At 44.1% G+C, this 27824-nt stretch overlaps 1 protein-coding gene across 3 annotated transcripts in view; it reads left to right on the top strand.

Annotated features, from left to right (window-relative positions):
• The window catches only part of SLC45A3 (solute carrier family 45 member 3), a 137264-nt gene that overhangs the window by 87842 nt on the left and 21598 nt on the right, over positions 1–27824 (top strand). For all 3 annotated transcript variants that reach the window (XM_069238560.1, XM_069238558.1, XM_069238561.1), the window contains 2 exons: positions 12517–12986; positions 16730–17563. In XM_069238560.1, the coding sequence (XP_069094661.1) occupies positions 12812–12986; positions 16730–17563 (1009 nt within the window). In that variant the 5' untranslated portion in view covers positions 12517–12811. The remainder of the gene's footprint in view (positions 1–12516; positions 12987–16729; positions 17564–27824) is intronic.

Genomic DNA, 27824 nt, shown 5'->3' with positions numbered 1-27824 from the left:
GCCATGACCGCCTAAGCGATATAAGAGTAGACTCCAAGGGCTAAAGTATGCAGCCCGTGTAGCCTTCAGATTAAAAGAAAATGCCCCCAGTGCTGGCATTTCCACCACAAAAACTAGCTGCCAAGCACCGTCTCCCTGCACACTTCGCCACGTTCTAAGGTACAGTAGGTTGATCATATCCAATGTACAAGGTCCACATTCCCCTGTGCCATTTGTAGTTACCAGTCCTGGAAATGTCTAGTAGCAGTTGGATCAGGATTTCCACTACTGGCATAGTGCGAGTTCTTGTTATCTTTAACCTTATCACCATGTGAAAAATACAGGTAAAGGATGAGGTTCTTTTTAAATGTAATTAATTTTTTGATTCACCACCTACGGTCTAAAAATGCTAAATAAAAGTTTGGTACAGCTCCTGCCAATATCCATTAGTTAATCGCCTCACTGCGCTGACAATGAGGATGTTTCCATCTCTCAAAGTCCTAAAACCAAGGTTTGTGACCCCTTATCCCCTTGGCAGTGTGCTGCAGGTAGTTGCAGGAGAACCAGGGTCAAGTAGCTGAGGTAAGAGGAGCCTTCTTAGACTTTCTGCAGTGGGCATTTCCATTGGTCGCTCTTGATGCAGATGTGGAACTCCTGAGGTGTGAACATCCTTGAATCCTTCACCCCAGCATTACAGGTGTCTCAAAATATCAACCACCCCTTTCTTTCCAGGCCGGAGGGTGGCCGGGTAGTACAGGCTAATTTGGAGTGGATGCAGTAGACTTTCTTAAGTTGTTTATCACTGGGACGTAATGCCAATTCCTTACTTTTCATTTCCACGCGGGATTCAGAAGGGTCCTCCTATATTTATTTAAGGTCTACCGTATCGATCGTCCCAAGAGGCATCCACACAATGTTTACTCTTTTTGTCTTAAGAGGAGGTGATACCTGCATTTCAGGGTTTGTTTGCCATTTTCATTGTCCTTGAGGTATCCGTTCCTAAAGGACAGTAAGCCTTTTTAAATGTCAGTGTGACACTCTCTTCCCCCCACATTCCAGACAGGTGGAAAACATAAATAGTTTAATAAGAAAAATAAGGTTTAAAGTTATGCGTTACCATTGCATGCTTCATTTTTGGATATAGGACAGTTGCTTACCAGATGTACATACAAACCACTTCCTGTATTCTGTTGCACCGTCTGTTTACATATAACCCTAACTATGAGAAATATGACTGCCACCTGCAGGCCATGGTGCGCTTTTAAATCTGGCATACAGTAAGCAGACTGTACCCACAGCTAGTCAATAGAGCTCTTATACACACTGCAGAACCCAAATTAACTTCTCTTCTGCACATAACTACAGCCAGGCACTCCCAGCACAGGAGCTAGGTCTGCGAGGCCGTGTTCAAACGTTCTGCAGGTTGCTTCCTACTTATTGTCCATTATGCAAACTGACATGTAGGGCAGCAACAAAGGCCCTCCACTTTCGTCTGTCTTGGACAAGCTCGTGTACAGTTACCGGCTGGGAGTCATTTATTTTCCTTTCCACAGTTCATCTTCATGTGTTCTATTGCTTGTCTCACGTTTGCCTTCTGGAGTCTAGTGGAGAGTTCTTGTTCTTGTGATGGAGGCTCGTTCTCTTCTGATGGTGCGTCCTCTCCATCTCCATCTTTTTCTCAATATGATGGGAGTCAGTGCTCTTTTGCTTGCATCTGGTGTGTTTGCTTCTGTAGGAACCTAAAGGCAGTAACTCATAACATATCTGCCGTGTCCACACTTATAGGAGCCAGGTATTAATTTCCGTTCTCAGATCTAGGCCAAAGAGAACCAGTTTTACAATTGTACAGTTTGCTCTATTAGAAAACCTGTACCGGTTTAACCCTCTTATGCCTTGTCATAGCGGTAATGAGGTGAAGCACCTTCCTTTAACCTTCGTGTGAAAAGTAGTTAAAGGCTGGCTCCAAGACGGGCTTAAAAATGGTATCCTGTGTTACTCACTAGCCTTTGACTCCCAGCAAAGCCTTGCATGCTTGGCTCACAGTAAATGGGCATAGGTCCTTCTGATGGATCACCACAAATGAGGGGGGCCCTTCTCTAGTAAAGGTCTTTGCTAATTTTCATTGGCAACCTGCCTGATGGGGAAAGAAAAACGAATTTGCTTCTTATTTGATGGCTTGCCTGCCTTACTTGGTGTATGTTCCTAACCTGAAGCATAGCCTGTTTACCATCTTTCTGACTGGCTGACTTGTGTCCTTCCATTGGTCGTTTTAGGGACTTTTTTTTTCTCTTCTTTATCAGAGGTTGATGCAAGTTTGTGTCTTATGCCCCCTCATATGCTGCTTTCCACTGAAATTACCCCCAGTGCTCTGTGTTGCTTCTTAGTCCAAACTCATCTATTGCTTACAGAGCCGCTCTCCATTCCTGCCTTCTCCGTGTTGCTCCCCCTCCGTTCCCCCTCCTGCACCACACGTCTTTTTTTTTTTGGGGGGGGGGGCGTTCTCTACACACAGCTCCACCTGTCTGTGGGGTTTGCAATGCAATTATGTCTCCTGATAGCGCCAATCATTGTTCAAGATTGCTTTCATGTCCGCCACAGTTGTCTTGCCCCTATTTGTTGCCTTCCTCCCTTTCTGTGTACAACTGACCTACAGGAGCTTTTTAGGGTCGAGCGCGCAAGCGCTCTAGCCTACTGTAATCTCTGTGGTCTTTTAACCATGCCCACCACACACCCATCAGTTTGGCTGGTCCGTGGGTTTGCCTTTTAAAATATGCTTGATTTAATTTGTGAAAGGCATGATGCATACGTTAACCTTTTCCGGTGTTTAGCCCTCCTCAAGCACCCCAGCCAACTACTGAAAACCTATGAAGCTCCATGTTTTCAGCATGGTTTCTGGACTACTTTTGCTTTTTATTTTCTATGCAGGGCGATATCTCACTGCACATTTGCCGATACGTTTGACTGCGAGTGAACTTCTGTTTCATTTTGTGTGCTCCTTCACGCTCATGGCGTGTCACTTATGTAAACTTTTTATTTTCATTTTATTTGGCATTAAATGTCCTGTTAGGACTTTACAGCGCCAATAGCTCTCAGTAAAGCAAATGCAATACCCATTGCATTGCAAATGCTTGTTTGGGTTTGCTGTCTGTAAATGTCAGCATTCTTTTTGCTTCAAATGTAGAATTTCAAACAGAGATGCGTTTAAAACCCAGTTTGCTGCCTTCCACTGCCACCTACAGGTCAGTGGAAAAACAGCAGCAGGAATCAGGAAAATAAAAGATTGATGTTGACAAACTACTATAAACCAGCATTGGCAATGTGTATTGTATTGTATATCAAGGTAAGCGTGACCAATTAGGATTACCATTTCTTGTTTATTTTTAAACTCCACCAGCCTCTCTCGCCCCCTTGCTGCTCACCACCTGACTCAACTACTTTTTCACCAAACGCAGATGCTCAGCAGTTCATTTTACTTGGTGCACACGTTACTTTGTAATGAGACTTGTTTTCTTTAATGAATGGGGCATTTGTTTTAGACACGTCATGTAGGCACTGGGAGCTGGTGCGCAGTGCATCGCCTTCTGAGCCTAACAGGTTGTAAAACAAGACGTCACGGTCACCTTTACCAACCCAGACAATTTCATCGGTGTGTACAAGAAGTGTGATCTCGCAGTAACTCCAAATGTCTTTATCGGGAGCTCCAAGGTGCTTCTGTGCTGCATACATTGCTTATGGCAGCGTAGAGCATAGTTATCGTTGCCGAGCCATGCGTGACAAAAAACTCTGCCACGTGGCGCAGTGTGGAATTTGGCATAATGCAGAGTGGCTAAAACTCTGCGAACTCTGCAGGCTGAGTGGAATTGTTTTACTAACTCCTAGTTATGGCCTGTCATTGTATAATATGGTATGGCTTGTCATTGTTTAAATTGGCCTGTCGTATATTATGGTGTGGCCTGTCATTTTATAGTATGGTATGGTCTCTTGTATAATATAGTCTGATTTGGCCTGCCATTGAATAGTATGGCATGACATGGTATGGAATGCCCTGTCATTGTATTGTATGGTATAGTATAGCATAGCATTGCCTGTCCTTGTAGGGTATTGTACATTGTATAGTAGTGTATTGCATATATGGCCTGTCATTATATAGTATAGCTCAACTTGTTTTTGTGTAGTATGGTATGGTCTGACATTCTATAGTAGGAGGTGGTATGGTCTCTGTCATTGTATAGTATAGTATGGGCTCTGTCACTGTGTAGTATCGGAATGGGCGACAGTAAAAGCACGGAATGGAACCAAAACTAAGATGAGGTACAAACATGTGCTCTTAAAAAATGCGGCAACATGAAACATGTTAGATTTTAAAAAAATTGAGTTGTACTCTAAAAAGAACTTTCAGGGCCAGATTGGCAAAGTGATGTTTTTAAAGTTCTAGAAAACAAACCACGAGCTAGGGGAGTGGGTGAAAGCAAAAGCACTGAACCAAGACTACCATTAGTCACAAACACACATTCTGTTAATGAATGCAGCAACATTTAACTTGTGTTAGATTTAGAACATTGGCTTGTTATGCAACCTTAAACATAACCTCTAGCAGAGAGAAGTGTTTAAATTTCGGGTAAACAAGGGAGTGGATGGGGTGAAATCAAAATCACGTGAAGCAACCAAGCCAAAGAAGACAACAAACAGTCATTCTCTGAGTGAATGCTGCTAGTAGAAGAAAAAGTAGGCCTAGACAAAAAGTGCTCATAGTGAAAGAACAATCAGAAGCAAACGAAGCATTACTCATCCTTATTTCAGGGGAGGGAGAAACATACAGTGAGAAGTAAAGTCACTGCTCAAAGCCATCAAATAAACAGTGACAATGAGGCCAACCAGTGGAAACAGTGGCTGGGCTCTAAGCCCTCTTCAAATGTCTCACAAGCAATAGCACATTAAAAAACATTTTCAGGACTTTTCTGAGACTGCGCATGCTCTAACCTGCAAACTGGGTGTAGTGTGCTCTGTTTGAGTCTCAAGCAAGCAATTCTCATTGAGGTTCTTTCATTTGTAAAGGGCAGAAGAGAGCAATATTGTTAATAACAAGCATTTGCAATGCAATATGTCTCACGTATTTCAAACAAGTTAATTGTCATCTTTTGACACCAACACCGACGAGCAAAAACCAAAAAAAGAGTGAAAACTGAGAAAAGCCAACTTAATAAAATAGTTAGCTATAAAAAAATAAAATAAAAAAAAGTTGCAATTTTATTTGTCCTGCTGGGAATGTTTTTGCCAGTCACAAGCCTTCTGTTTGTGGTGCACTGGAAATAAGAACAAAATAGTGCCTCATTCACATCGGGATCAGTGGCTGGACTGTAATTAAGTTGAAATCAATTAGTGCTTGGTCCCTGCTCCACACAGAGGAACGGAAATGATGCCAGACATGCCTTGATGAATTACAAGGCTGTGAAGAAGAGTTGCCACGCAAGCCAACAAATGGTGAGCGACAGGCGGGCTTCAAGCCCTTTACTGAACACAACAGTGTCTCGCATGTGAGATGCATGTGCATGCACTCGCAGGCTTGACCCAAAAAAAAGGGGTAATTTGCATATTTGATCACAAGCAAGCTGTGTGAAGTAGCATGAATTGTCATTTGTGTGTGTTCATATTTGCATTCACTTGCAGAATGGACAGTCTCTTTATAATTTTCTGCTCAGGCTAATGTACTGGAAGCAGTCATCACTGACTCTACAATAAGCGCCTTGTACAGTACAGTAAAAAGTATCATCTTTAAGTTTGTTTTACGTTCGTGTTGATTATTAATGGAAATGAGTCCCACAGGAAAGGGCTAGCCAGTGAAGACAACAATATAAAAGAATTAGGGTCAAGTGTTTGTTTCTAAAGTGACCGTTTAATTGTATTTCTTTGCTTGACATCCCCTTCTTCATAAGCTTTAAACATTTTCCACGAATGTTTCCTTCCAGAATGTTGCTAAAGTGATCTAAATTCTTAATCCCAATTATATTAAATTACTAAAAATCATAATTCAGCCCCCAAATCCTTCATGTACTATTACAACTGGCCTTGGAATACAACAGTTTGGTAAAAACAGGACATACACTTCAAATCCTGTACTCATGAAGTCAGTACCTTTGCTCACTCCGCCTGCCACTGCCGAAACCCCCCAAAGTCTCTCCCAACCCCACCATCACTAGTCCCTGTCTTTCACTCTCCTCCCTCACTTTCAGACAGATGTATGACATTTTCATTCGTAAAAAGTAGTCACAAATAGCACACCGTTTTCCAAATGGAAAATAATTTCCTGAACCAACTTATGTACTAATAGGTCAGTTCACAATATTCTGAATTGTAGTGGTTTGCAATCCATACTATCCTATCCGTATTCATGAGGCAGATTGCAAATTGTGACTCACTACGATTGGATGCCATTACAGGAATGGTGGCCTGCTGGGAACGGCAAACCACTTTGGCTGTGATCACAATTAAGTAAAGAACTTTTCTTTTAAAAGCAGCCTGTTTTCTTAAAAAAAAAAAAAACAAAAAGGCTGCATTTAAAAGCTTTTTTTAGAAGTTTGCCTGAGACACCCCCAACAAACTTCTAGGGGCTCCACCTGGGAGTCTGTAACTTTTCAATGTTTTGCAACAAGAGCAGAACATTAATACATAACAAATCACTGGTTAGAAGGAACGCCCTAAACACAAAGCAATAAATCATGACTTTCTAAATGCATTTTGCGATTTGATATTGTGTTACCGAATCACAAAATGGGGTTAGTACATTTAAAAGAAAAATATTTTACAATTGCAAACGCTGTGATTTTACAAATCACAGGCTTTGCGACTGTGAATATCAGGCCACAGGCCTGCTGCTTTCTCTTCCCAACTTCGATCACATCCCACCATGGCAGAAAATGAGCATGTGAAGAAGCATTAACTATCTCCACTCATTAACCCACTACTTCACACTCTATTCATGAACTCATTCAGCACCCGTTTTGGCTCATCGGCCCACAACACAACCATGCACTAACACACACAAACCCGTCCATCAATCACTAGGCATTTTCACTAATAAAAATCCAGACCTATTGGCTTTGCCACTGCTATTTTCTTTCTTTTTGCTGATGCTGACAGCATTGACGGAAATCACAGGCAAAGTCAAAAGGCGCGACATGTTTGCTTTGCCAGTGCTTGTTTGACTAGGGCTTGCTGGACTCCGTCATCATGGCCGGGTGGACACTTTGTTTCAATAATTGTTGCCTTAGTGTCAGCAAAGCTTACACTGATGCTGATTATACTCAGAGCTATAGCTTAGCAGCACTGGCACAGACCGGTTATTTAGTACACAGGCAGCTATATTGGTGGAAACAATAATTGAACAAAGTGCGAGCAAGGGACATCGTAAGCAAGAAGCTTTTGCTGATGTCTGCCGCGCCCGAAGGCGAGATGAGAGCCTAGCTTGGTTCCATGAAGAGAACCAGCACTGCTCATGCGAGCCATCAGTCTGCGTCCATCCTTCCCACCCTGTGTGGGGTGGTGGGGGCAACATGGTGGCCAAGATTTACAAAGTTTATTATTACAGTGTTCGCAAAATCCTTATCTCCATGAAATGGTGTTTGTGATCCTGAGGGTCAGAGATTTGGTGCTATCAAAAAAGAAATAGCACGAGAAAAAAGGCGACAAAAAAATTCTGTGGGGGGTAAAATCCATTTCAGCAAGTAAAATCTCTCTCAAAAATGTTGTGGCAAGTTGAGTTTTTTCCGTAAACATGTTTTCGCATAGTTGAGAAACTATGCAGACTACAGGATGTGCGAAGTTTCTTTCGGCCACCAGCTCCCACTGAGGCTCCTTAGCTGACAGTATTTGAGAGTGGGGCGTTCGATGGGAACAGCATTACCAGCCATTTGATTTAGCAGGACTGAAAGTGACGAGGAAAACGTAGTGACTGGTCTCCAGGAGGCAGCAGAGCGCTTGAAAACCCATCCAGTTATCGGCGCTGATGTAAAGGCAGGAGCCGCCGTGAACACTCGCAGATGAGCATAGGGAGGGAAGGGAAGGCGGAGCAGCGTGCTCCGGAGGGACCCGAGTATGGGGAACTTTGCAGCTCAAAAGTGCTGTATCAACAGGGTGACCAGGCGTCCCGGTTCTTAGAGGGCTGTCCCGGTGTCCCAAAGCTTCTCCATTTTAAATAAATGCCCCGGTTTTTGGGACAAAGGTCAGATCATCTAGGGAAGCATATGTTAAATACGCTTTCAAAGTATGAAATAATTAATGTATCTGTTACTTTCAGGCAACACAGTCCCCTGTCTGCTCCCAGCAAAGAGAGAGAGTGGGGAGCAGAGGTTGGTGGGGGCGAGTTGGGGGGTGCAGGGTGGGAGGTCAAGCCATACCATAGCTAATTGTATATATGTAGTCTTGTAAGTGTGTGTGTGTGTGTGTACACACACACATGTATAGGCACACATTCACAAAGCTACGCAAGTAAAACGGGACAGGCCAGATATAAAAGTAAAGTCTTTAGTCCTTGTTTTATGTCTGACCTGTCCCTGTTTTTGTTCCTCAAAATCTGGCCACCCGATGTATCAAGCACCACCGAAAGCAGTCTGTGCGCCTCAAAAGAAGGGCTAAGAATATATTAAATAGAACCTGAATGAGCCTGGGCACTAAAAGTACTCCTGCTGCTTAACACTATGCATAGCAATGGGAGGATGAAAGGATGGCATCTGGGAACTGGGTGCCAACATAGCGTCCAGTGTGCCTAGAAACCTCCCTAGGTTTGCATTGATTAAAAGCCACACCAGTCCAGGCATTCGTATGTCTTGCACCCGCCATCGAGAGAGCTGCAAGCACTGCGCGGTAGGTCCACTCGTTGGTTAACCCGTTCTGTGCCCAGGACGTAATGGTTACGTCCTGAGGCACAGTGCTGCTGTGCCCAGGACGTAACCATTACGTCCTGTGCACAGAGCCCAGAGGGAGCGCTAGCGCTCCCTCTGTGGGGTTCCCCCCCACCCCCCCAAGTCCGGGATGGAAGGGGAAGCCCTTCCCCTCCCGACCCCCCCCCCCCCCTAACCCCCCTGTGACGTCGGCGCGCGCTGATTAGTCACAGGGTCTCCCCCATCGCGCTGGAAGCAGAGAAATGCAAAGCATTTCTCTTTCAATCCCATGGGGGAGGCCCGGAGGGGCTTCAAAGGGAAGGAAATGTATTTCCTTCCCTTTGAAGTCTCTCACGGGGTTTCAAAAGCCCGATTGCTTGCAATCCGGCTTTTGAAACCCCACTAGACACAGGGATTTTTTTTTTGTTTCACTGAAACTGTCAAAAGGGAGCGACCCCTTGGGCAAGGGTCGCTCCCAGGGGGGGCATTTTTTTGGGAAGGCCTTTTCTGCCCACCCGGGGGCAGAAACTTCTAGGCACCAGGGATCCTTTTTTTTAAAAAAAATTTTTTAATGTTTTTTCTTTTTTTTTAGGTGGGGAGCGACCCCTTAGGCAAGGGTCGCTCCCCTAGGGGGCAATATATATTTAGGCCATTTCTGCCCCCCTTGGGGGCAGATTGGCCTATTTTGATGAGGCCAATCTGCCCCCAAGGGGGGCAGAAACCATTAGACACCAGGGAGGTTTATTTTTTTTTGCGTGAATTTTACGCAACGGGAGCGACCCCTTGGGCAAGGGTCGCTCCCTGGGGGGGTGGGGGGGATTATTTTAGGCCGTTTCTGCCCCCCTGGGGGGTAGATCAGCCTATTTTGATTAGGCTGATCTGCCCCCAAGGGGGTCAGAAACCACTAGGCACCAAGGATTTTTTTTGTTGTTGTTTGTTTTACAGATGGGGAGCGCCGTCACGCAAGGGGAGCGACCTTGTAGGCAAGGGTCGATCCCGGGGGGGGGGGGGGGGTGGGGGGCGGGGAATTTATTTTAGGCCATTTCTGACCCCCCTGAGCCTATTATTAGGCCGATCTGCCCCCGGAGGGGCAGAAATCTCTAGGCGCCAGGGCATTTTTTTTTGTTGTGTTTTTGTCTTTTTTTTTTTTTTTAGAGATGGGGAGCGACCCATCAGGCAAGGGTCGCTCCCCTGGGGGGCAAATTGTATTTAGACCATTTCTGCCCCCCTTGGGGGCAGATTGGCCGATTGTAGGTCAATCTGCCCCCAAGGGGGGCAGAAACCACTAGGCACCAGGGATCTTTTTTTTGCACCGTCACGCAAGGGCCATTTCTGCCACCCCTGGGGCCGTCTGAGCTAGAGGCCAAAATCCACAGGTAGGCACTGTTTTCTATGAAAATATGTGATGTGTCCACGTTGTGTTTTGGGCCATTTCCTGTCGCGGGCGCTATGCCTACCCACACAAGTGAGGTATCATTTTTATCAGGAGACTTGGGGGAACGCTGGGTAGAAGGAAATTTGTGGCTCCTCTCAGATTCCAGAACTTTCTGCCACAGAAATGTGAGGAACATGTGTTTTTTTTTTTTTAGCCAAATTTTGAGGTTTGCAAAGGATTCTGGGTAACAGAACCTGGTCCGAGCCACACAAGTCACCCCATCTTGGATTCCCCTACGTCTCTAGTTTTCAGAAATGCACAGGTTTGGTAGGTTTCCCTAGGTGCCGGCTGAGCTAGAGGCCAAAATCTACAGGTAGGCACTTTGCATAAAACACCTCTGTTTTCTTTAAAAAAAAAATTGGATGTGTCTACGTTGCGCTTTGGGGCGTTTCCTTTTGCGGGCGCTAGGCCTACCCACACAAGTGAGGTATCATTTTTATCGGGAGACTTGGGGGAACGCTGGGTGGAAGGAAATTTGTGGCTCCTCTCAGATTCCAGAACTTTCTGCCACAGAAATGTGAGGAACATGTGTTTTTTTTAGCCAAATTTTGAGGTTTGCAAAGGATTCTGGGTAACAGAACCTGGTCCGAGCCACACAAGTCACCCCATCTTGGATTCCCCTAGGTCTCTAGTTTTCAGAAATGCACAGGTTTGTTAGGTTTCCCTAGGTGCCGGCTGAGCTAGAGGCCAAAATCTACAGGTAGGCACTTTGCTAAAAACAGCTCTGTTTTCTGTGATGTGTCCACGTTGTGTTTCGGGGCATATCCTGTCGCGGGCGCTAGGCCTACCCACACAAGTGAGGTATCATTTTTATTGGGAGACTTGGGGGAAAACAGAATAGCAAAACAAGTGTTATTGCCTCTTGTCTTTCTCTACATTTTTCCCTTCCAAATGTAAGACAGTGTGTAAAAAAGACGTCTATTTGAGAAATGCCCTGTAATTCACATGCTAGTATGGGCCCCCCGGAATTCAGAGATGTGCAAATAACCACTGCTTCTCAACACCTTATCTTGTGCCCATTTTGGAAATACAAAGGTTTTCTTGATAGCTATTTTTTACTCTTTATATTTCAGCAAATGAATTGCTGTATACCCGGTATAGAATGAAAACCCACTGCAGGGAGCAGGTCATTTATTGGCTCTGGGTACCTAGAGTTCTTGATGAACCTACAAGCCCTATATATCCGCACAACCAGAAGAGTCCAGCAGACGTAACGGTATATTGCTTTCGAAAATCTGACATTGCAGGAAAAAGTTAGAGTAAAACGTACAGAAAAATTGATGTTTTTTTCACCTCAATTTCAATAATTTTCTTTTTCAGTTGTTATTTTCTGTAGGAAACCCTTGTGGGATTTACACAAATTACCCCTTGCTGAATTCAGAATTTTGTCTACTTTTCAGAAATGTTGCGGTTTCTGTCACTGACTGGAAGGAGGCTGAAAGCACAAAAAATCTTTAAAATGGGGTATGTCCCAGTAAAATGCCAAAATTGTGTTGAAAAATTGTGTTTTCTGATTCAAGTCTGCCTGTTCCTGGAAGCTGGCGATTTTAGCACCGCAAACCCTTTGTTGCCCTTTTCAGGGAAAAAACCACAAGCCTTCTTCTGCAGCCCCTTTTTCCCATTTTTTTGAAAAAAAACGAAATTTTCACTGTATTTTGGCTAATTTCTTGGCCTCCTTCTGGGGAACCCACAAAGTCTGGGTACCTCTAGAATCCCTAGGATGTTGGAAAAAAAGGACGCAAATTTGGCGTGGGTAGCTTATGTGAACAAAACGTTATGAGGGCCTAAGCGCGAACTGCTCCAAATAGCCAAAAAAAGGCTCGGCACAGGATGGGGAAAAGGCCTGGCAGCGAAGTGGTTAAAGAAAGCCGAGGTCACTGGAAGGTTTAATCATTCTTTGTGCTGACAAGTTACTCAAGACATGTCATGTGGGTCCAGCTCTTTACGAGTGCTGTGTTATTTTCACAGATGAGATTTGCCACTTCCTCACATGGTCTGTGTATGTTGCACCCAGCTCGCGCTGGGGTTTTTGGGGGTGATTAGTTAGGTGTTTTTTTTTTTTTTTGGTTCCTTGACTCTTGTGCACTATTCATGATTTTGATGAATCAATATTTTCTGCTTTGCAGATGGCCATTTGGCATATACTTTCCCAAGTTCCAGAAGCACAGTGCTTTTAAAAAAAAAACATTCTGGCTCTTTAATACGCATTTCTCTTTTTTTTTGTAGTTGACGACGACGACGAAGAAGAGTTCCCTCGTTTCGGCTTCTTCCGAGCTCTACCTGCTTGAATGATTGACCTGCAGTCTCAGAATCTCGGTTCTACATGATTTCAGGGCTCCTGTGTGAAGAAGAGGCGCAAACCTTGTGCCACCACTTTGAACATACCAGCAAAAAGATGATGACTTTGTCCTTGGGAACTCACAGCACTAGTAGCTCCAGGGGAGGGGTGTCTGGCTGTAGTTCTACTCTGGAAAACCTGACTTACTAAAATCTGTAGGGAGTCCTCGGGCCCCCTGTGGTCATGGCTCAGAAGAGAGCCTGGGTCAGCATGTTCTTGCAGAGCCCCAAGACTCAGCTCCTACTAGTGAACTCCCTGACATGCGGACTAGAAGTGTGTCTCGCCACGGCAATCACCTATGTCCCCCCACTGCTACTGGAGGCTGGTGTGGAAGAGCAGTTCATGACCATGGTCTTGGGTGAGAAAGGACGTTTTTTTTTTTTTTTTTAGTTTTTAAAGTAGTATTTTGTTGTGATCTCTGGGGATCTTGGGAAGGACATAGGAACAGGTTGCTAAGGGGTGTTTTTACACTATGCATGAACATCGTGTTGTGTTTTCCAGGTGCCTTGGTTGACTTAAGTGCTTACAAATGAACATCATGGGAAATATTTTTTTTTATACTTGGCATAGCTATTTGATTGTGAACTGCACCAATATCTGCGAGTGTGGCATGTCGTAGGTGTGTGGCATGTTGTAGGTGTGTAGCATGTTGGAGATAGTGGAATGGACCTGCTTACCTCTTGCAAAAATGAAAGCCATCTGCTCCTGTGTTCCTTCTGAAGATGTAAAAACACAATCTTCCACAGACTTGAAATGGCTTGCTATAACTCGCTTTAGTGTTCTGTCAAAAAGGACTGAAATGCTGTGGAGCCTGGCAGATTGAAGGAGAAAAGGGAGTGGTTAAAAACATAAGTTGTGAATTTCCCGTCTGACAAAGGACAGGCCTCAGTCAGTTGCTTCTATATATAGATTCCTCCTGAGTTAGAGCAAACATTTTCCATCAAGTTGTTTTTTCTAAACACATAGATACCCTGTTTTGATTCACTAATAACCAAGCTGAAACACTCATGCACTGACAATAATCGCTGGAATGCGCTTAGTTCAAAGAAGGCATTTATTATTTCACTACACAAGGTTCCTAAAAGGAGATTAGCATGCTGAAAGCACACATTTAAAAATGGTCACAGCAATGAAATGAAAACCTGTACAAATGATTCTCCATTGCAATATACACAGCAAATATATGTATCTATGTTATAATGCAAAGCAAATAATGAATTAAAAAATATGCATCACCATGAGGAAAGGGCACAAATGCTTCATCTCCCTCCTATTCAGCATCAGATCGCCAGATCCCAGAATTGAATGAGGAGAGAAAGATCAATTATCGTCACGGGAAGGATGACACACTCCAGCATCCTGGATATGCCTGCGATCTGCAAATACTCTCTGTCCCTGGTCCATCTGGTCTCGGCCTCTTATACTTTGAACAGACAAGAGAGGAAATGTTTAGAACCTTCCTTTCACTGCAGAAGTGTATTTATTTAAAAAAATGCTGATTAGTTTGGGCCAGCTTTGAAAATAACACGTCAGTACTTGGCCACAATCCCAAGGTGCCAATTCAAAACAAGACCGTTCCCTGCCGTCTTACTACATTCTTATCAGCCTAAGTCCTTGGGAAAGAACACAAACAATAAAAACATGTGCACATTATACAAGGTGGAAAACTACTTGCAGCTTTTAACATGGCAGGGGCTAATGCTAAAATAAAGTCAATAGGCAAAATGAAGCTGGTGGTCACTAATGTGACGATGTGCTGGTAGGCTAAGTGCAACATGAAGTCAGTGGTCAAAACTCATATATCATTATATATCCTAATATCTTTATTTTGTGACAAAACCCCAGGGTAGAGTGGGCAAATCCCACTAGCATTATTTCCGAGGAGCTCCATTTAAACAGTCTCTGATCAGTGGTGGTCCTACAGGGCTTTGCATCTGCAGCCAGGTGCGCTTGCACCAAATTTACAGACCAGTTTGAAGATTCCATTGTTTTTTTTCAATGTGTTATTAATTTAGGTATCATCCACAACCGATCACTGTTTACAAATTGCAGATACTTTAGAAAAATGTCACCAGAGGCCCAGATAATCTTATCCCTTGCTGTATAGTTCTTTAATATTTAAATTGCATCTCTTGTGTTTAGTTTGTTCTCCTAAACAGGGGTATTTGAGCGCTTTACTGGCATGTCTGCTGTGTGCATGCTTAGCTTCATACAGTGTCCTGAGAAAACTAACACTTTGCAAAGAAGACGTGTGTGCTGACAGGAGTGGGAATAAGCACCTTTGACCCATCCTGAAAAATATAATAAACTGCAACTCCCATGAGCCAAGGCAGCGAGGGTGCCGCTCTGGATCTGTAAAGCCTGCAGCCTTCCCAACGAATGTGAGAAAGTGTTGTGTGGGGCAGTGACTTGTGATTGTAGTCTGGTAGATGTCTTCATAGCAGCACAAAAAAACATTACTTCTCTTCTTCAGTGTGGGTTAAAAAAATTAGTGTCCCTTTTTGGTCCAGTTTTACTGATAAAAGGTCTCACTTGGAAGATAAAAATGGGGTTATGTGGAGTCTCTTTAGGCTTGTGAACTGGCACCCTCTCTGGTGCGGTCTCACAGCATAATCTACCGTAGATTTTTTTTTTTCTTCACTTTTTCTAGGGAGGAAAGACCAAACCTTGGATAGACATGAGGTGAAGTTTGTCCTGTTTGTGAATTTAAAAAAATAGGCATTTTCTGACGCTCAACTACCCTCCAATTAAATCTTCTGCCTGTAACCCCCGTCTAACATCTATTGAAGGGCTCTACAAAAACTTTTTTGTACATCTGAACCTTATAGGCTGCTTAGTGTACCCCCTGCTGTGCTGTAGCTGCTCATGTGCTGTTATCCGGTGTCGGTGCATCAGGGGTTGCTGCCTGCAGCAGTGGTAACCACCTCCCAGCCAATGCTATCACAGTATAGAGTGAACAGAGGGGGGGGGGGGGGCAGCAGACACCAGTGGCAAACTAAAGTTCTGACTCGCCTACCAGTAAAGAAGAAAAACATTGACACCTAGTGGCCAGTAAAAATAACACTTGCCTGAGTTTCTGCAGTGGTTGGATGAGAACTGTGAGGCAGTGAAATTTAGGAGCTGGTTCCACACCATACCACAGGCTGTAAATTAACCGAGGTAGGCGGCACTGGTCCTGAATGTTGTATTTGAGAAATGCAAGCAACTATGACAATATAACACAGAGGTAGGGACAGTAATAAAAACATGGGTTCCCTAGCAAATGTAAAATCAGAGAAGACCATGAGATACATGAACCTGACAGAGAGCCTACTTTAGCATGCAGTTGTGGGCTACCATTTCCTTTCCAGTCCTGACAGCTACATTCTCCTACCATGGTGGTCACACCCTCCTTCCCAGAGGTGCTGTGACCCTCTGGCGGTACTGTGTGCTGATGGCCAGGCCATGCTGATATTAAAGTTAAGGATTGGACCTCGGATGCCAAGGTAAACTGCTTGTGTGATGAGGCATTTGTTACTTGTAAAAAAATACCAGGTGCAAAACTATGGATGTTCCACCCAAGAATGTATTTTGGGTCCCAATGGCTATGAGCCTGGATCTTCAAATTAAAGTTTTATAGTTGTGCAACGGTTAACAGCTCGGCTTTAACAGATATTTATCTCACACTGGCATATAAAAACATACAGAGGAACACTGGCACACTTAGATGCTCCTTGTGTGGGGTAGAACTTGGTGGCCAGCCAGAGTATTTCCTTGGCTGGAGTGAGTCTTGATGAAACAAACTGAGACGCTGATGCATAAAGAACACATAGGAATTAACTGTAACTGCAGACGAACAGAGGTGACCTCTAGTGGCCAAGTGGTGTATTTCTTCAGGTGCTTACAAAGTCAGTTTAAGTCTTGATACAGTAGTGACTCCTAGAGGCCAGTGACTATGCGATTGGCTAACAGACTTGCGGTATTCATTCTGATTGAATGGCTGTGTTGGTCTCTTCTCCCCTATGAAATGCTCTTGGCGGATTTTGTCTCTGAGCACTGAATTGCAGCTGCAGCATTTTAGTGAAATTACTTAGTCGATTTTCTCTGTTTATCTCGTTCCAGGTATCGGACCTGTTTTGGGGCTCATCTTCGTCCCTCTGATTGGCTCTGCAAGCGACCACCTGAGTAGCAGTTACGGCCGGCGCCGGCCCTTCATCTGGTGCCTGTGCATGGGGGTGCTGGTAAGCCTCTTTCTGATCCCACGTGCCGGTCGGTTGGCGACTTTTTTTGGTGCCGTCGCGCCCTCCTTAGAGACCACCTTCCTCATCCTGGGCATTGGTCTGCTGGACTTCTGCGGCCAGGTGTGCTTCACGCCCCTAGAAGCGCTGCTTTCGGACCTCTTCCAGGACTCCGACAACTGTCGGCAGGCCTTCTCGATGTACGCCTTTATGATCGGCCTGGGTGGCTGCATTGGCTACCTCCTGCCCGCCATCAACTGGAGCCAAAGTTTCCTGGCGCCCTACCTCGGCGGCCAGGAAGAGTGCCTCTTCACCCTCCTCATCTTCATCTTCACCGGCTGCGTGCTTGCCACTCTCTTTGTCACCGAGGAGGTAGTTGTGGTGCAGGCAGGCCTCCTGGAAGAGCGACCCCCAAAAGAGCTCAGCAAGCCCCTCGCTGTCACTGCCGGCTGTTGCCCCTGTCACTTCTCCCTGATGCCGTTCAGGGCCCGGCAGGTGGCGCTGGTGCTGCGCAGCGTCTGCACCTTGGTCCCCAGACTCCGGACGCTCTGCTGCCGGGTCCCTAAAGTGATGCGGCGGCTCTTCTTAGCCGAGCTCTGCAGTTGGACTGCACTCATGACATTCATGCTGTTCTATACGGACTTCGTGGGGGAGGGCCTGTATCACGGCCTGCCAATGGCCCCTCCGGGCTCTGAGGGACGACTGCACTATGATGAAGGTAAGAGGACAGGGCGATGTGGACCGTCTTACTTATTTTCTCTGTCATAGGAGATTGTTGTAACTAAATAATACATTGTGTCAATTGCATCGTAGTTTGTTGCCAAAAGCTTTTATATGGCTAACGCTGTTCGTGTTGGCATTATTTGAGATGCATTTGCATAGCTCTTTTCCAAAAATCTACTGCATCCCTCAGCATGGCCATTTTCCTTTTAGGGCGCAGCACAACAGATAAATCTTGGAGCTTTCTCCTACATTGGGCATCCTGATGTCGCTGTATATCTTGACCAAAAGTTACGCTTGCCAACATTACTTTTGCATCTTTAACAAACTACATTTACCGCCATTATCTTGACTATAATTCAGGTGAATGGCAGGGTTGAAGCTGAGGCGTACAGGGCTATGCGCGGACATTAACAGTGTGATAATGCCCTGATTGCTGTGACCTACATAGTAAGTAAAGCCGTGGAACGTAGTCGTAGACAAGGTGTACACCAGCAAGCGGTAACGACATAAGTAGTTCTCGGGGTCTTGGCGGAGTCGGGGATGTGTAGTCTGCCCGGCCCTCCCACTGCTTTGTACCGGAAGCCCAGTCGCGTGCTTTGGCCTAGGCACATCCACTAGAGCAGAGGTCTCCAAACTTTTTAATGCCGCGCCCCCCCAGTTGAAAAATAAAAATCACTGGGCCCCCCTCAGAATTTTTCACAACTATTTTATGAACATGGCAATGTTTAAATATGTCTAAACCTATTTAAACATTGCAGTTAAGTACTGTTACCTTTTTAAAACTGAAATAACATGCTTCTGCTTAAAACAAAGGCCTGTTATCTGTGTAATATTTATTTTGGCCAGAGTCTGCCCCCCCCCCCCCCTGGGATCACTTCAGGCCCCCCTAGGGTCCCCCCCCCCACCCCCAGTTTGAAGACCTCTGCACTAGAGGTATAGAGCGAAAGAGCGATCGTTGTTTTGGGCAGACGTCGTGCGTAAAACGAGGATGGAATGCCTAAGCGGCGGCTTATCCACCACCAGGAAGAGGCAGGCTAGTCTGCGGCTATTCCACTATTCTTAATTCCGGAGTTTAGAGTCCGACCTGGAGCCGCGGGCTGTATGAATATTTTAACCGTAGCTTGTACTTTAAAGCAGGGTGGGACTGGGAGGACATCTTGGAGTTTGGTTTTGTTGCTGCGCAGCAAATTCTAAGGATGAGACACGTGCTAGCGTCTTTACTTAACTGTGCCTTAAGTCTCCGCGGAACTGGAAACCATGACCGTGCCTGAGAGGTAGGCTGAAGCTTGCTTCTGAATTACCACTTTTATTCTCTTGCTTTATGTCGAAAATGGAAGAGACATGCTCCGCCTTCTGTGACGCCTTTTATTGCCCTTTCACATCTCCCAACACTGTTAAAATATCCCAACAACGTTAAAATCCTCCGAGGCCGTTTCTTGGCATTGCTCGCCACATCAAGGGGATTGCACCACTGCTACCACCAGAAGAATGCTGCTGGTAAAGGATAAGGGAACCACAAAGAATCTACCAGCGGTAGCCTTGTTATTCCAATATTTTTTATACTACCCACATATACCTAGGGGGTAATACTGCGTGCAAGCAGAGCCTGCTGCTGCTCATTAGATCTGCATTTACTTCATTTTCTGAGGATGGGCCGAAGTAATTGCGCCTCGTTAGAGCAATATGAAAGGTAAACATTATTTTGAAATTCTGGTCTTTTCTTACCCTTCGGCCAGTTTCATTCTGCAGAGAAAACCATTCTCCCTGACCATACATGGCTGTGGGGTACCACAGGGACTCTTGCTTGAACACCTGTTGAACTCCTATAACTTGGTACTTTTTACATATTATTGTTATATGGTGTTTGGTGAGCTTAAAGGGGTGAATACAAATACTTCGGTATATTTTGACCATAAATCAACAGATCTTCATAGAGCCTTTGAAGATCCAGGTTCTGGAATCCGCTGAGGAAGAATTTGGAATAGTGTATGTTTTTCCTGTGTCCAGCATCCGTGGATCCTCTGAGGATTCGAGGATCTGGGCAATGTGATTTTTAGTTGCAGTAGCCATTACAGGATACTAGATCTCAAAGCCTACATCCTTAAAAAATAGGAATGCAAACACGGAGTACAAGAGGGCTGGGCTAATATTGCCTGCCACAAGGAGGATATAGAAATAAAGAGGTTGCCAGAAAAGCAGTAACTTCCCCCCCAAAACATCTCACAGTGCAACTATGTATAACAGTAAAGACTATGCGCATTGAGCACTTTTGGACAGAGGACCAGGCCACAGACCATGCACAACAGTGTTTGTGTTGGTTGCCCGCAGAGGGTTTGTTGTATATCGTGTGGCATTCTCGCATCTGCATGGCCTAAGACTATGTAGAGCAAGGACTGGTCACTGAAGGATGGTTGGGCTGCACATTCTCATCATAGAAGGTGGATGTAGTGTAGCATAAAAAAATCATTGAAAGACATTAAGGGTAAATTCTAATTTCTTCTGTTCACAGCACCTGAACGCAAAACAAGCATTGGCAAAGCCAACAGATCTCGGCTATGCAAGAGATATTGGCTTTGCCGTTATGTTTTAGCCATGTTGTACACCAGCGTGGTTGCTCTTCAGCATGGCTAAAAGGTAGTGGGGTAAAGGAGAGTAAAGTGGTGTGGCGTAGAGTGGAGTGTTACGGAGTGGTGTTGTGTGGCGTAAACTGGAGTGTCATGGAGTGGTGTAGAATGTTGTGAAGTGTTGTGGAAGGAGTAGAGTGTCGCACAGTGGAGTGGCGTAGAGTGTTGTGAAGTGGCGTACAGGGTGTTGCTTTGGGTGGAGTAGAGTGTTGCAAAGTAGAGTGGCATAAAGCAGAGTAGATTGTCATAGAGTGGAATAGTCTAGGAGAGCGGTGTGGCAGAGTGGATTGGAGTGGCATAGAGTGGAAGGATTTGTGTAGAGCTTTGTAGAGTGGAGTAGTGTTCTAGAGTGACAAAGGGGAGTAGCATAGAGTGGGGTAGTGTCGGAGTCAAGGAGAGTTTACTAGAGTGGAGTATCAGAGTAAAGTGTCGTGGAGTAGAGTGGCTTAGCGTGAAGTCGCATAAAATACAGTGGTGCAGAGTGCAGTGACGTATAGTCCATTTGTTTGGAATAAAGTGGTGTAGAGGTCATTGGCATAGAGTGCAGTAGAGTGGAGAAGAGTGGTGTCGAGTAGATTGCAGTGGGACATAGTGCAGTGACGTACAGTAGATTGTTTCAGAGTACAGTGAAGTAGAGTCCAATAGTGCAGGGTAGAGTGCAGTAGCATAGAGTATAGTGCAGTGGTGCAGAACAGATTATAATGGCAGATGTGGTGTAGAGTGCAGTGTAATAGAGTGCATTGATGTAAGGTGCAGTAGAGTGGCATAGATTTGAGTGGTGCAGAGTACAGTGGCACAAAACAGTGGTGCAGAGTAGAAAAGAATGGCTTAGAGTGTAATGGTGTAGAAAGGGGTAGAATTCAGAGGCGTAGAGTCAAGTGACGCAGAGTAGTTGGCACAGAGTGTATTGTTTATGAGCAAAGTGGTGTTGAGTACATTGGCCTAGAGCACTGTGGTAGAGAAGGACGTAGAGTTGCACAGTGCTGGGGCATAGCGTGTAGTGGCGTAGGGTGTTGCAAAGTAGAGTGTAAAGGCATAGAGTGTAGTGGTGCAGAATAGTTGGCGTACAGTACAGTGGCATAGAGTACACTAATTTTGAGTAAGTGGTGTTGAGTGCATTGGCATGAAGTGCAGTGGTTTAAAGTAGAGTGGCCTAGAGCACAGTGGTGTAGAAGGACGTAGAGTTGCACAGTGCTGGGGCATAGCGTGAAGTGGTGTAGGGTGTTGCAAAGTAGAGTGTAGAGGCGTAGAGTGTAGTGGTGCAGAATAGTTGGCGTACAGTACAGTGGCATAGAGTACACTAATTTTGAGTAAGTGGTGTTGAGTGCATTGGCATGAAGTGCAGTGGCATAGAGTAGATTGTTTCAGAGTAGAGTAATGTGGCTAGGGTGTGGTGCAGGGTAAAGTGAATGGTGTAATGTAGAGTGCAGTGGCATTGAGCTGTGGCATAGGGTCCATTTGCATGGAATGGAGTGGTGCAGAGTAGTCTGCAGTTGCCTAGACTGCAGTGGTGCAGAGTGCAATGGTGCAGAATGCAGTGGTGTATAGTGGTGGGGTAGAGTGCACTGGTGAAGTGGTGCAGAGTAGAGAGGCATAGAGTGCAGTGTTATAGATGGCAGTGGTATATAGTCAAACGTATATTTAGTAGATTAGAGTGGCGTTGAGTATTGTAGTGTAGTGGTATAGAGTTCACGGACGTAGAGTGGCATAGAGTAGAATGGTGCAGTGGTTCAGAGTTGAGTGGCATAGAGTTCAGTGGCGGAGTGTACAGTGTTGCAGCCTAAAGTGTTTGAGAGTGCAGTAGTGTAAAGTAGCGTGACTTAGAGTGCATTCGTGTTGAGTGCAGTGGAGTAGAGTGGGGAAGAGTAAAGTGACACAGTGTAATGGTGTAGTGTGCAGTGGCATAACGTAGAGTGTTTTAGAGTATAGTGGTGTAGAGTAGATTGCCATAGAGTGCAGTGGTGGAGCGTGACATAGTGGCATTGAGTGCAATAGGATGCAGTCCAGTGGCCTAAAGTGTTGCAGATTAGAGTATAGTGGCAGAGTGCAGTGGTTGAGAGTAGTTTGCTCAAAAACAATGCACTCTATGCCACTGCACTCCACACAAAGTGGTGTAGAGTGCAGTGGTGCAGATTATTAAATAACATCCAGACAAAAAAATGGTACTGTATCCATAGTTAAGTTCTCATTAATGTCAGTAGCAAGACGATATATAATGTTACCATTAATATCATCGTTGCTATTTGTGTTGTCATCGGTCTTGTTAAACGACCTGAGTAGTGCATTTCAGACGCATTATGGTTTTATTGTCAAGAATGGAAATTAGTTTGTGTTGTTATCCCTAACGGCCCGATTTCTTGAGTATTTCGGTATCAGCTTTAGCCACATCTTGTTATGCTTTTATACAGCAGAGTCGGCGATAGAGACAGTGTAATTATGGGGAAGGAGCACTTTCCATTGAAAACGCTATTTTTGTTTTCTCATAGGAACTGGCTTCCATTCACTCTGCTTTGAAAGTAGATCTGCACTGGGAAAGCATTCCTTTTGTAACCCAGTGTAAATCTGGCCAGTATTTATGTTTTAGATACAAGTGTTTGAAAAAGGTTTTGGGTGGAAATAGAAGAGTTAGAATTTAAAAGTAGTTTGACCGGTAAGCTCACAAGCTGGAAACTCATGAGTTCTGTCAGTCCCATTTGATATTTTTTTGTTTTTTTGTTTTTTGTCATGAAATCTGATTGGCTAATAAATGGCTTGAATTACTTTGTTTCCCGCTATCCTGTAATTCGCCCAAAATTGTAAATTCCGTGCTGTGGAAAAAAATATCATAGAAAGTTGGAGAAAACAATGACTAGTTCAGGGCCACAATGGCGGAAAGGACTGAGTAGGCTTGTGCCCAGAGGTGCACATGCTCAAAGAAATGGAAACAAAATTGTTAAATCATCAGCTCGCAAATTCTCCCCCCCACCCCCCCCTCCCCCAACCCCCCCCAAAAAATAGGAACATATGGGCACTTATGACTTTGGGAATAAGCACTATTTTCACAAACTTGCACGTTTTTTTAGACAGTTAAAAAAAAAAAAAAAAAAAGGAGAGGCGGGTTAGTAATCAGGCCTGTGGATGGCTTTAGGGCCTGGTAGAATGGGTGGCATTTGGGTGCAGGGGCACACCTGATGCCAGGACCCGTTTCCGGCAACTGAGATGCATGGGTGGCTGGGCACAATGCCTGTCAGTAAGCTGTGTGCTGCGCGCAGGTGCAGAGTTGTATAGCTCAATTGGTGCGACTAGGCCCAGCATTCAACCCCCAGAGTGCAGAAACAAAGACCGTGCGAGCCAGGGATTGGAGGCATGATCGGTTGTGGCCAAGCCTTGGATCCACAAACAGCACTGAAGGTTGTGCACAGTGGGGGTGGAGACATGGACGTTAACCTTAAATCCATCTGCTAATGTTTATTTTACAAAAATCTGAAATTCGCTGAAAAAACACAGTAAAATAAAGGTATAACTCACAGTGCCAGCCATCTAACGTTAACAATTCATGTAAAGTTATGGTTGCAACTAAAAACTAAAAAATCTTGAAATGTGTAAGTTATGGTCCACTATACAATCCTTACCTCATCCCTCAGTAAGGGAAAACATAACGTCTCAAGGAGGACTGCTCATAACCTCACACATGTAGTGGATGCCACAAGAAATGATATTGATGATTGTAATCAATTCTTTTTCTCACTTTATGGATAAACTAGGTTTTAAGGTAAACATTGGGAAATCATTTACCATGCATAGTGCATTGGGAAAGAAAAGAGCTGGTGCTCTTTTCGTGACTGAAAAAAGATGCGGTCTACTAATCTAATTTTCCCACGTATGTGTGCTTTTTAGTTTACAAAATATCTGGAAACCTTTGTTGGAAAATAAGATTGTGTTTTAGATAAAACCATTTCGGCTGTGTTCAGACTTGCTGTTAGGTTGGGCTCTAAGCCACATGAAGAGATGGCTACTATTTACAGATGAAACTGTGTGGGGAACCTACGGGGCTGGCTAATGTGGATCTGATGCAGCAAACGAAACATAGGTGTTTGAAGAAGGTGCTTGCAGCTCCCCACAGTTGATGTAAATATATTTGTCATGCCGAACTAGACGTTACTTTTGACGATACAGTGTACGCAGCCCCTCTTCAGCTATGTAAAGCAGTATGGAAAAGAGGCTGCCTCACTGAATAGAAAAATAATAGGCGATTGGTTGGCTTTGGAGGAAGCATTGCAAGTTCTGTGGCTCAGCTACATTAAGAAATCTTAGATATATTTAGATCTAGATAGGCCCAGCTTTTTTGAGGACCTGGAATCCATGAGGGAAATAGCTAAAAGATCCCCTCCCCCCCCCCCCCCTTCCCTACCCCACCCACCCCACCCCCACCACGATTATTAAGGTGAGAAGACTGGGAAACTAGAGAGTTAAGCAGAGCTTCTGTGGCAGCTCACGGTCCTGTGATAACAGCCCTGGGAGTACATCCTTCCCTTAACATGGTAAAGAACATGCAACTTAAGTTTTTACTGACCAGATTTCGGACTAATACTATACATTTATATGTTTTTACCCGCGAAAATTACTTTTATAGGCAAGCACCTCCTTGCCCATGTGATCCATTCTTGGACGAGTGTACACGTCATTTGGTTTTCTACGGTGATTTTTATGCTGCTACAAGTAAGATATGTGACAAGAATTCAACTGCTGTAAAAACATCAAGGTTGGCCTGCATTGTACAAAACGTGAAGGCTTAACAGTGGTATACTATGTGTTTCTTTATTTTGAATTTTATAATGCGAGTTAAGAAAATAATGAAGAAAGGTATTGTGCTTTGGGGAGTCTCTTATTATTTATATTTATATATCTCTAGTTAATGCACCTTTGCTAACATTAGAAAATGGAATCGTTTCTTCGGGGCAGGATGATTCTAACCAGGTATATTATTATTTTAACACTTATTACTCCCCTGGCACAGGCTCCACAAATATATCGGGGTGCTTTTGAGACAAAATTTCTTTGTCTGGATATAAGCTGATATTTAATGATCTCACTATAACTTAATTTGTAGGGAGCTATTTATGAAAAGAACATTTACAATCACAAATAGATATTTAGTTCATGTGAACTGTTTTTCATTAAAATTTATTCGCAAGACATATTCATTGTATCACATTTGTGTTAATTATTGCTGTCCCTTCATAACACATTAATGTCCAATATGACTCTTTTTATAATTAGAGGGGCTTATATGTATTCAAATCCAAATGAAACCACACAGCCAACATTATAACGTTGGAGAAAAAAGAAAACACGAACTATTGATCAGTGATTATCTTGTTAGCCAACACATGTTCGTGGTGACCTTTTGCTGCTTCTTGAGGGCTTTCTTCTATTAACAAGAGATTGTTAGTAAGCATAGTGTTCTTTTCAGCGATGATGATAGGGATGTCAATACTTTATTCTAAATTCTTGGACCCATTCTTGTGTTTTTCTATTGATGTTTCTGGTTTATATTTAGTATTTTCTGTAAGTTTCCTTCATACAGGTTTCACTAATAATTCTTCCTACTGACTTTTCTTTTCGTATTAAATAGTGAGAATAGTATGGGGATTTCATCTTAATTAAGTTGACATGAGAGCCAAGATGTTTGCCACCGCTGGTTCTGTTCATTACAAAACATGTTTCCTGACTCCTTTCAACAATAAGTAATTTTTTATTTTCCCAAGCGTTTCCGCATCTCCGTAGCAAAATGGTTGAAACATGTTTTGTAGATCAAGTAGGTAGAGCTTGCGCAGGGCCATGATTATCTTTTCCCTAACATTTAAGCAATATGTAATGAAGATTGTGCCAATTACACTTGTTTACTGCTAGAAATATTGTGAGTTTACAATGTGAAAAGATTCCTTTGTCGATTTGTTTATCCCCTTCGCTGCCCGGCCTTTTCCCCCCTCCTGTGCCGAGCTTTTTTTTGGCTATTTGGGGCAGTTCGAGCTTATGCCCTCATAACTTTTTGTTCACATAAGCTACCCACGCCAAATTTGCGTCCTTTTTTTCCAACATCCTAGGGATTCTAGAGGTACCCAGTCTTTGTGGGTTCCCCTGAAGGAGACCAAGAAATGTAGCCAAAATACAGTGACAAATTTGTGTTTTTTTTCAAACAAATGGGAAAAAGGGCTGCAGAAGGCAGCTAGTGGTTTTTTCCCTGAAAATGGCATCAACAAAGGGTTTGCGGTGGCAAAATCACCATCTTCCCAGCTGTCAGGAACAGGCAGACTTGAATTGTAAAACCCAATTTTTCAATACAATTTGGACATTCTACTGGGACATACCCCATTTTTACTATTTTTGTGTGCTTTCAGCCTCCTTCCAGTTAGTGACCAAAATGGGTGAGAAACCAATGCTGGATCCCAGAAAGCTAAACATTTCTATAAAGTAGACAAAATTCTGAATTCGGCAAGGGGTCATTTGTGTACATCCTACAAGTGTTTCCTACAGAAAATAACAGCTGAAATAAAAAAAATATTGAAATTGAGGTAAAAAAACAGCAATTTTTCTCCACGTTTTACTCTGTAACTTTTTCCTGCAATGGCAGATGTTTGAAAGCAATATACTGTTACGTCTACTGGACTCTTATGGTTGCGGTGATATATAGGGCTTGTAGGTTCATCAAGAACTCTAGGTACCCAGAGCCAATAAATGAGCTGCACCTTGCAATGGGTTTTTATTCTATACCGGGTATACAGCAATTCATTTGCTGAAATATAAAAAGTGAAAAATAGGTATCAAGAAAACTTTTGTATTTCCAAAATGGCCACAAGATAAGGTGTTGAGAAGCAGTGGTTATTTGCACATCTCTGAATTCCGGGGTCCCATACTAGCATGTGAATTACAGGGCATTTCTCAAATAGATGTCTTTTTTACACACTGCCTTACATTTGGAAGGAAAAAATGTAGAGAAAGAGAAGGGGCAATAACACTTGTTTTGCTATTCTGTGTTCCCACAAGTCTCCCGATAAAAATGGTACCTCACTTGTGTGGGTAGGCCTAGCGCCCACGGAAGGAAATGGCTCAAAACACAACGTGGACACATCACATTTTTTCACAGAAAACAGAGGTGTTTTTTGCAAAGTGCCTACCTGTGGATTTTGGCCTATAGCTCAGACGGCACCTGGGGAAACCTAGCAAACAAGCGCATTTTTGAAAACTAGATACCTAGGGGAATCCAAGATGGGGGGTGACTTGTGGGGCTCTGACCAGGTTCTCTTACCCAGAATCCTTTGCAAACCTCAACATTTGGCCAAAAATACACTTTTTCCTCACATTTCGGTGACAGAAAGTTCTGGAATCTGAGAGGAGCCACAAATTTCCTTCCACCCAGCGTTCCCCCAAGTCTCCCGATAAAAATGGTACCTCACTTGTGTGGGTAGGCCTAGCGCCCACGAAAGGAAATAGCCCAAAACACAACGTGGACACATCACATTTTTTCACAGAAAACAGAGGTGTTTTTTGCAAAGTGCCTACCTGTGGATTTTGGACTCTAGCTCAGCCGGCCCCAGGGGGGCTGAAAAGGCCTAAAATAAATTTGCCCCCCCCAACCTCCCCGGGGAGCGA

Source organism: Pleurodeles waltl, chromosome 6, assembly GCF_031143425.1.
Source record: "Pleurodeles waltl isolate 20211129_DDA chromosome 6, aPleWal1.hap1.20221129, whole genome shotgun sequence".
Taxonomy (NCBI): Eukaryota; Metazoa; Chordata; class Amphibia; order Caudata; family Salamandridae; genus Pleurodeles; species Pleurodeles waltl.
Note: the sequence above shows the minus strand (reverse complement) of the source record. Positions and strands in the feature narration are given on the sequence as shown.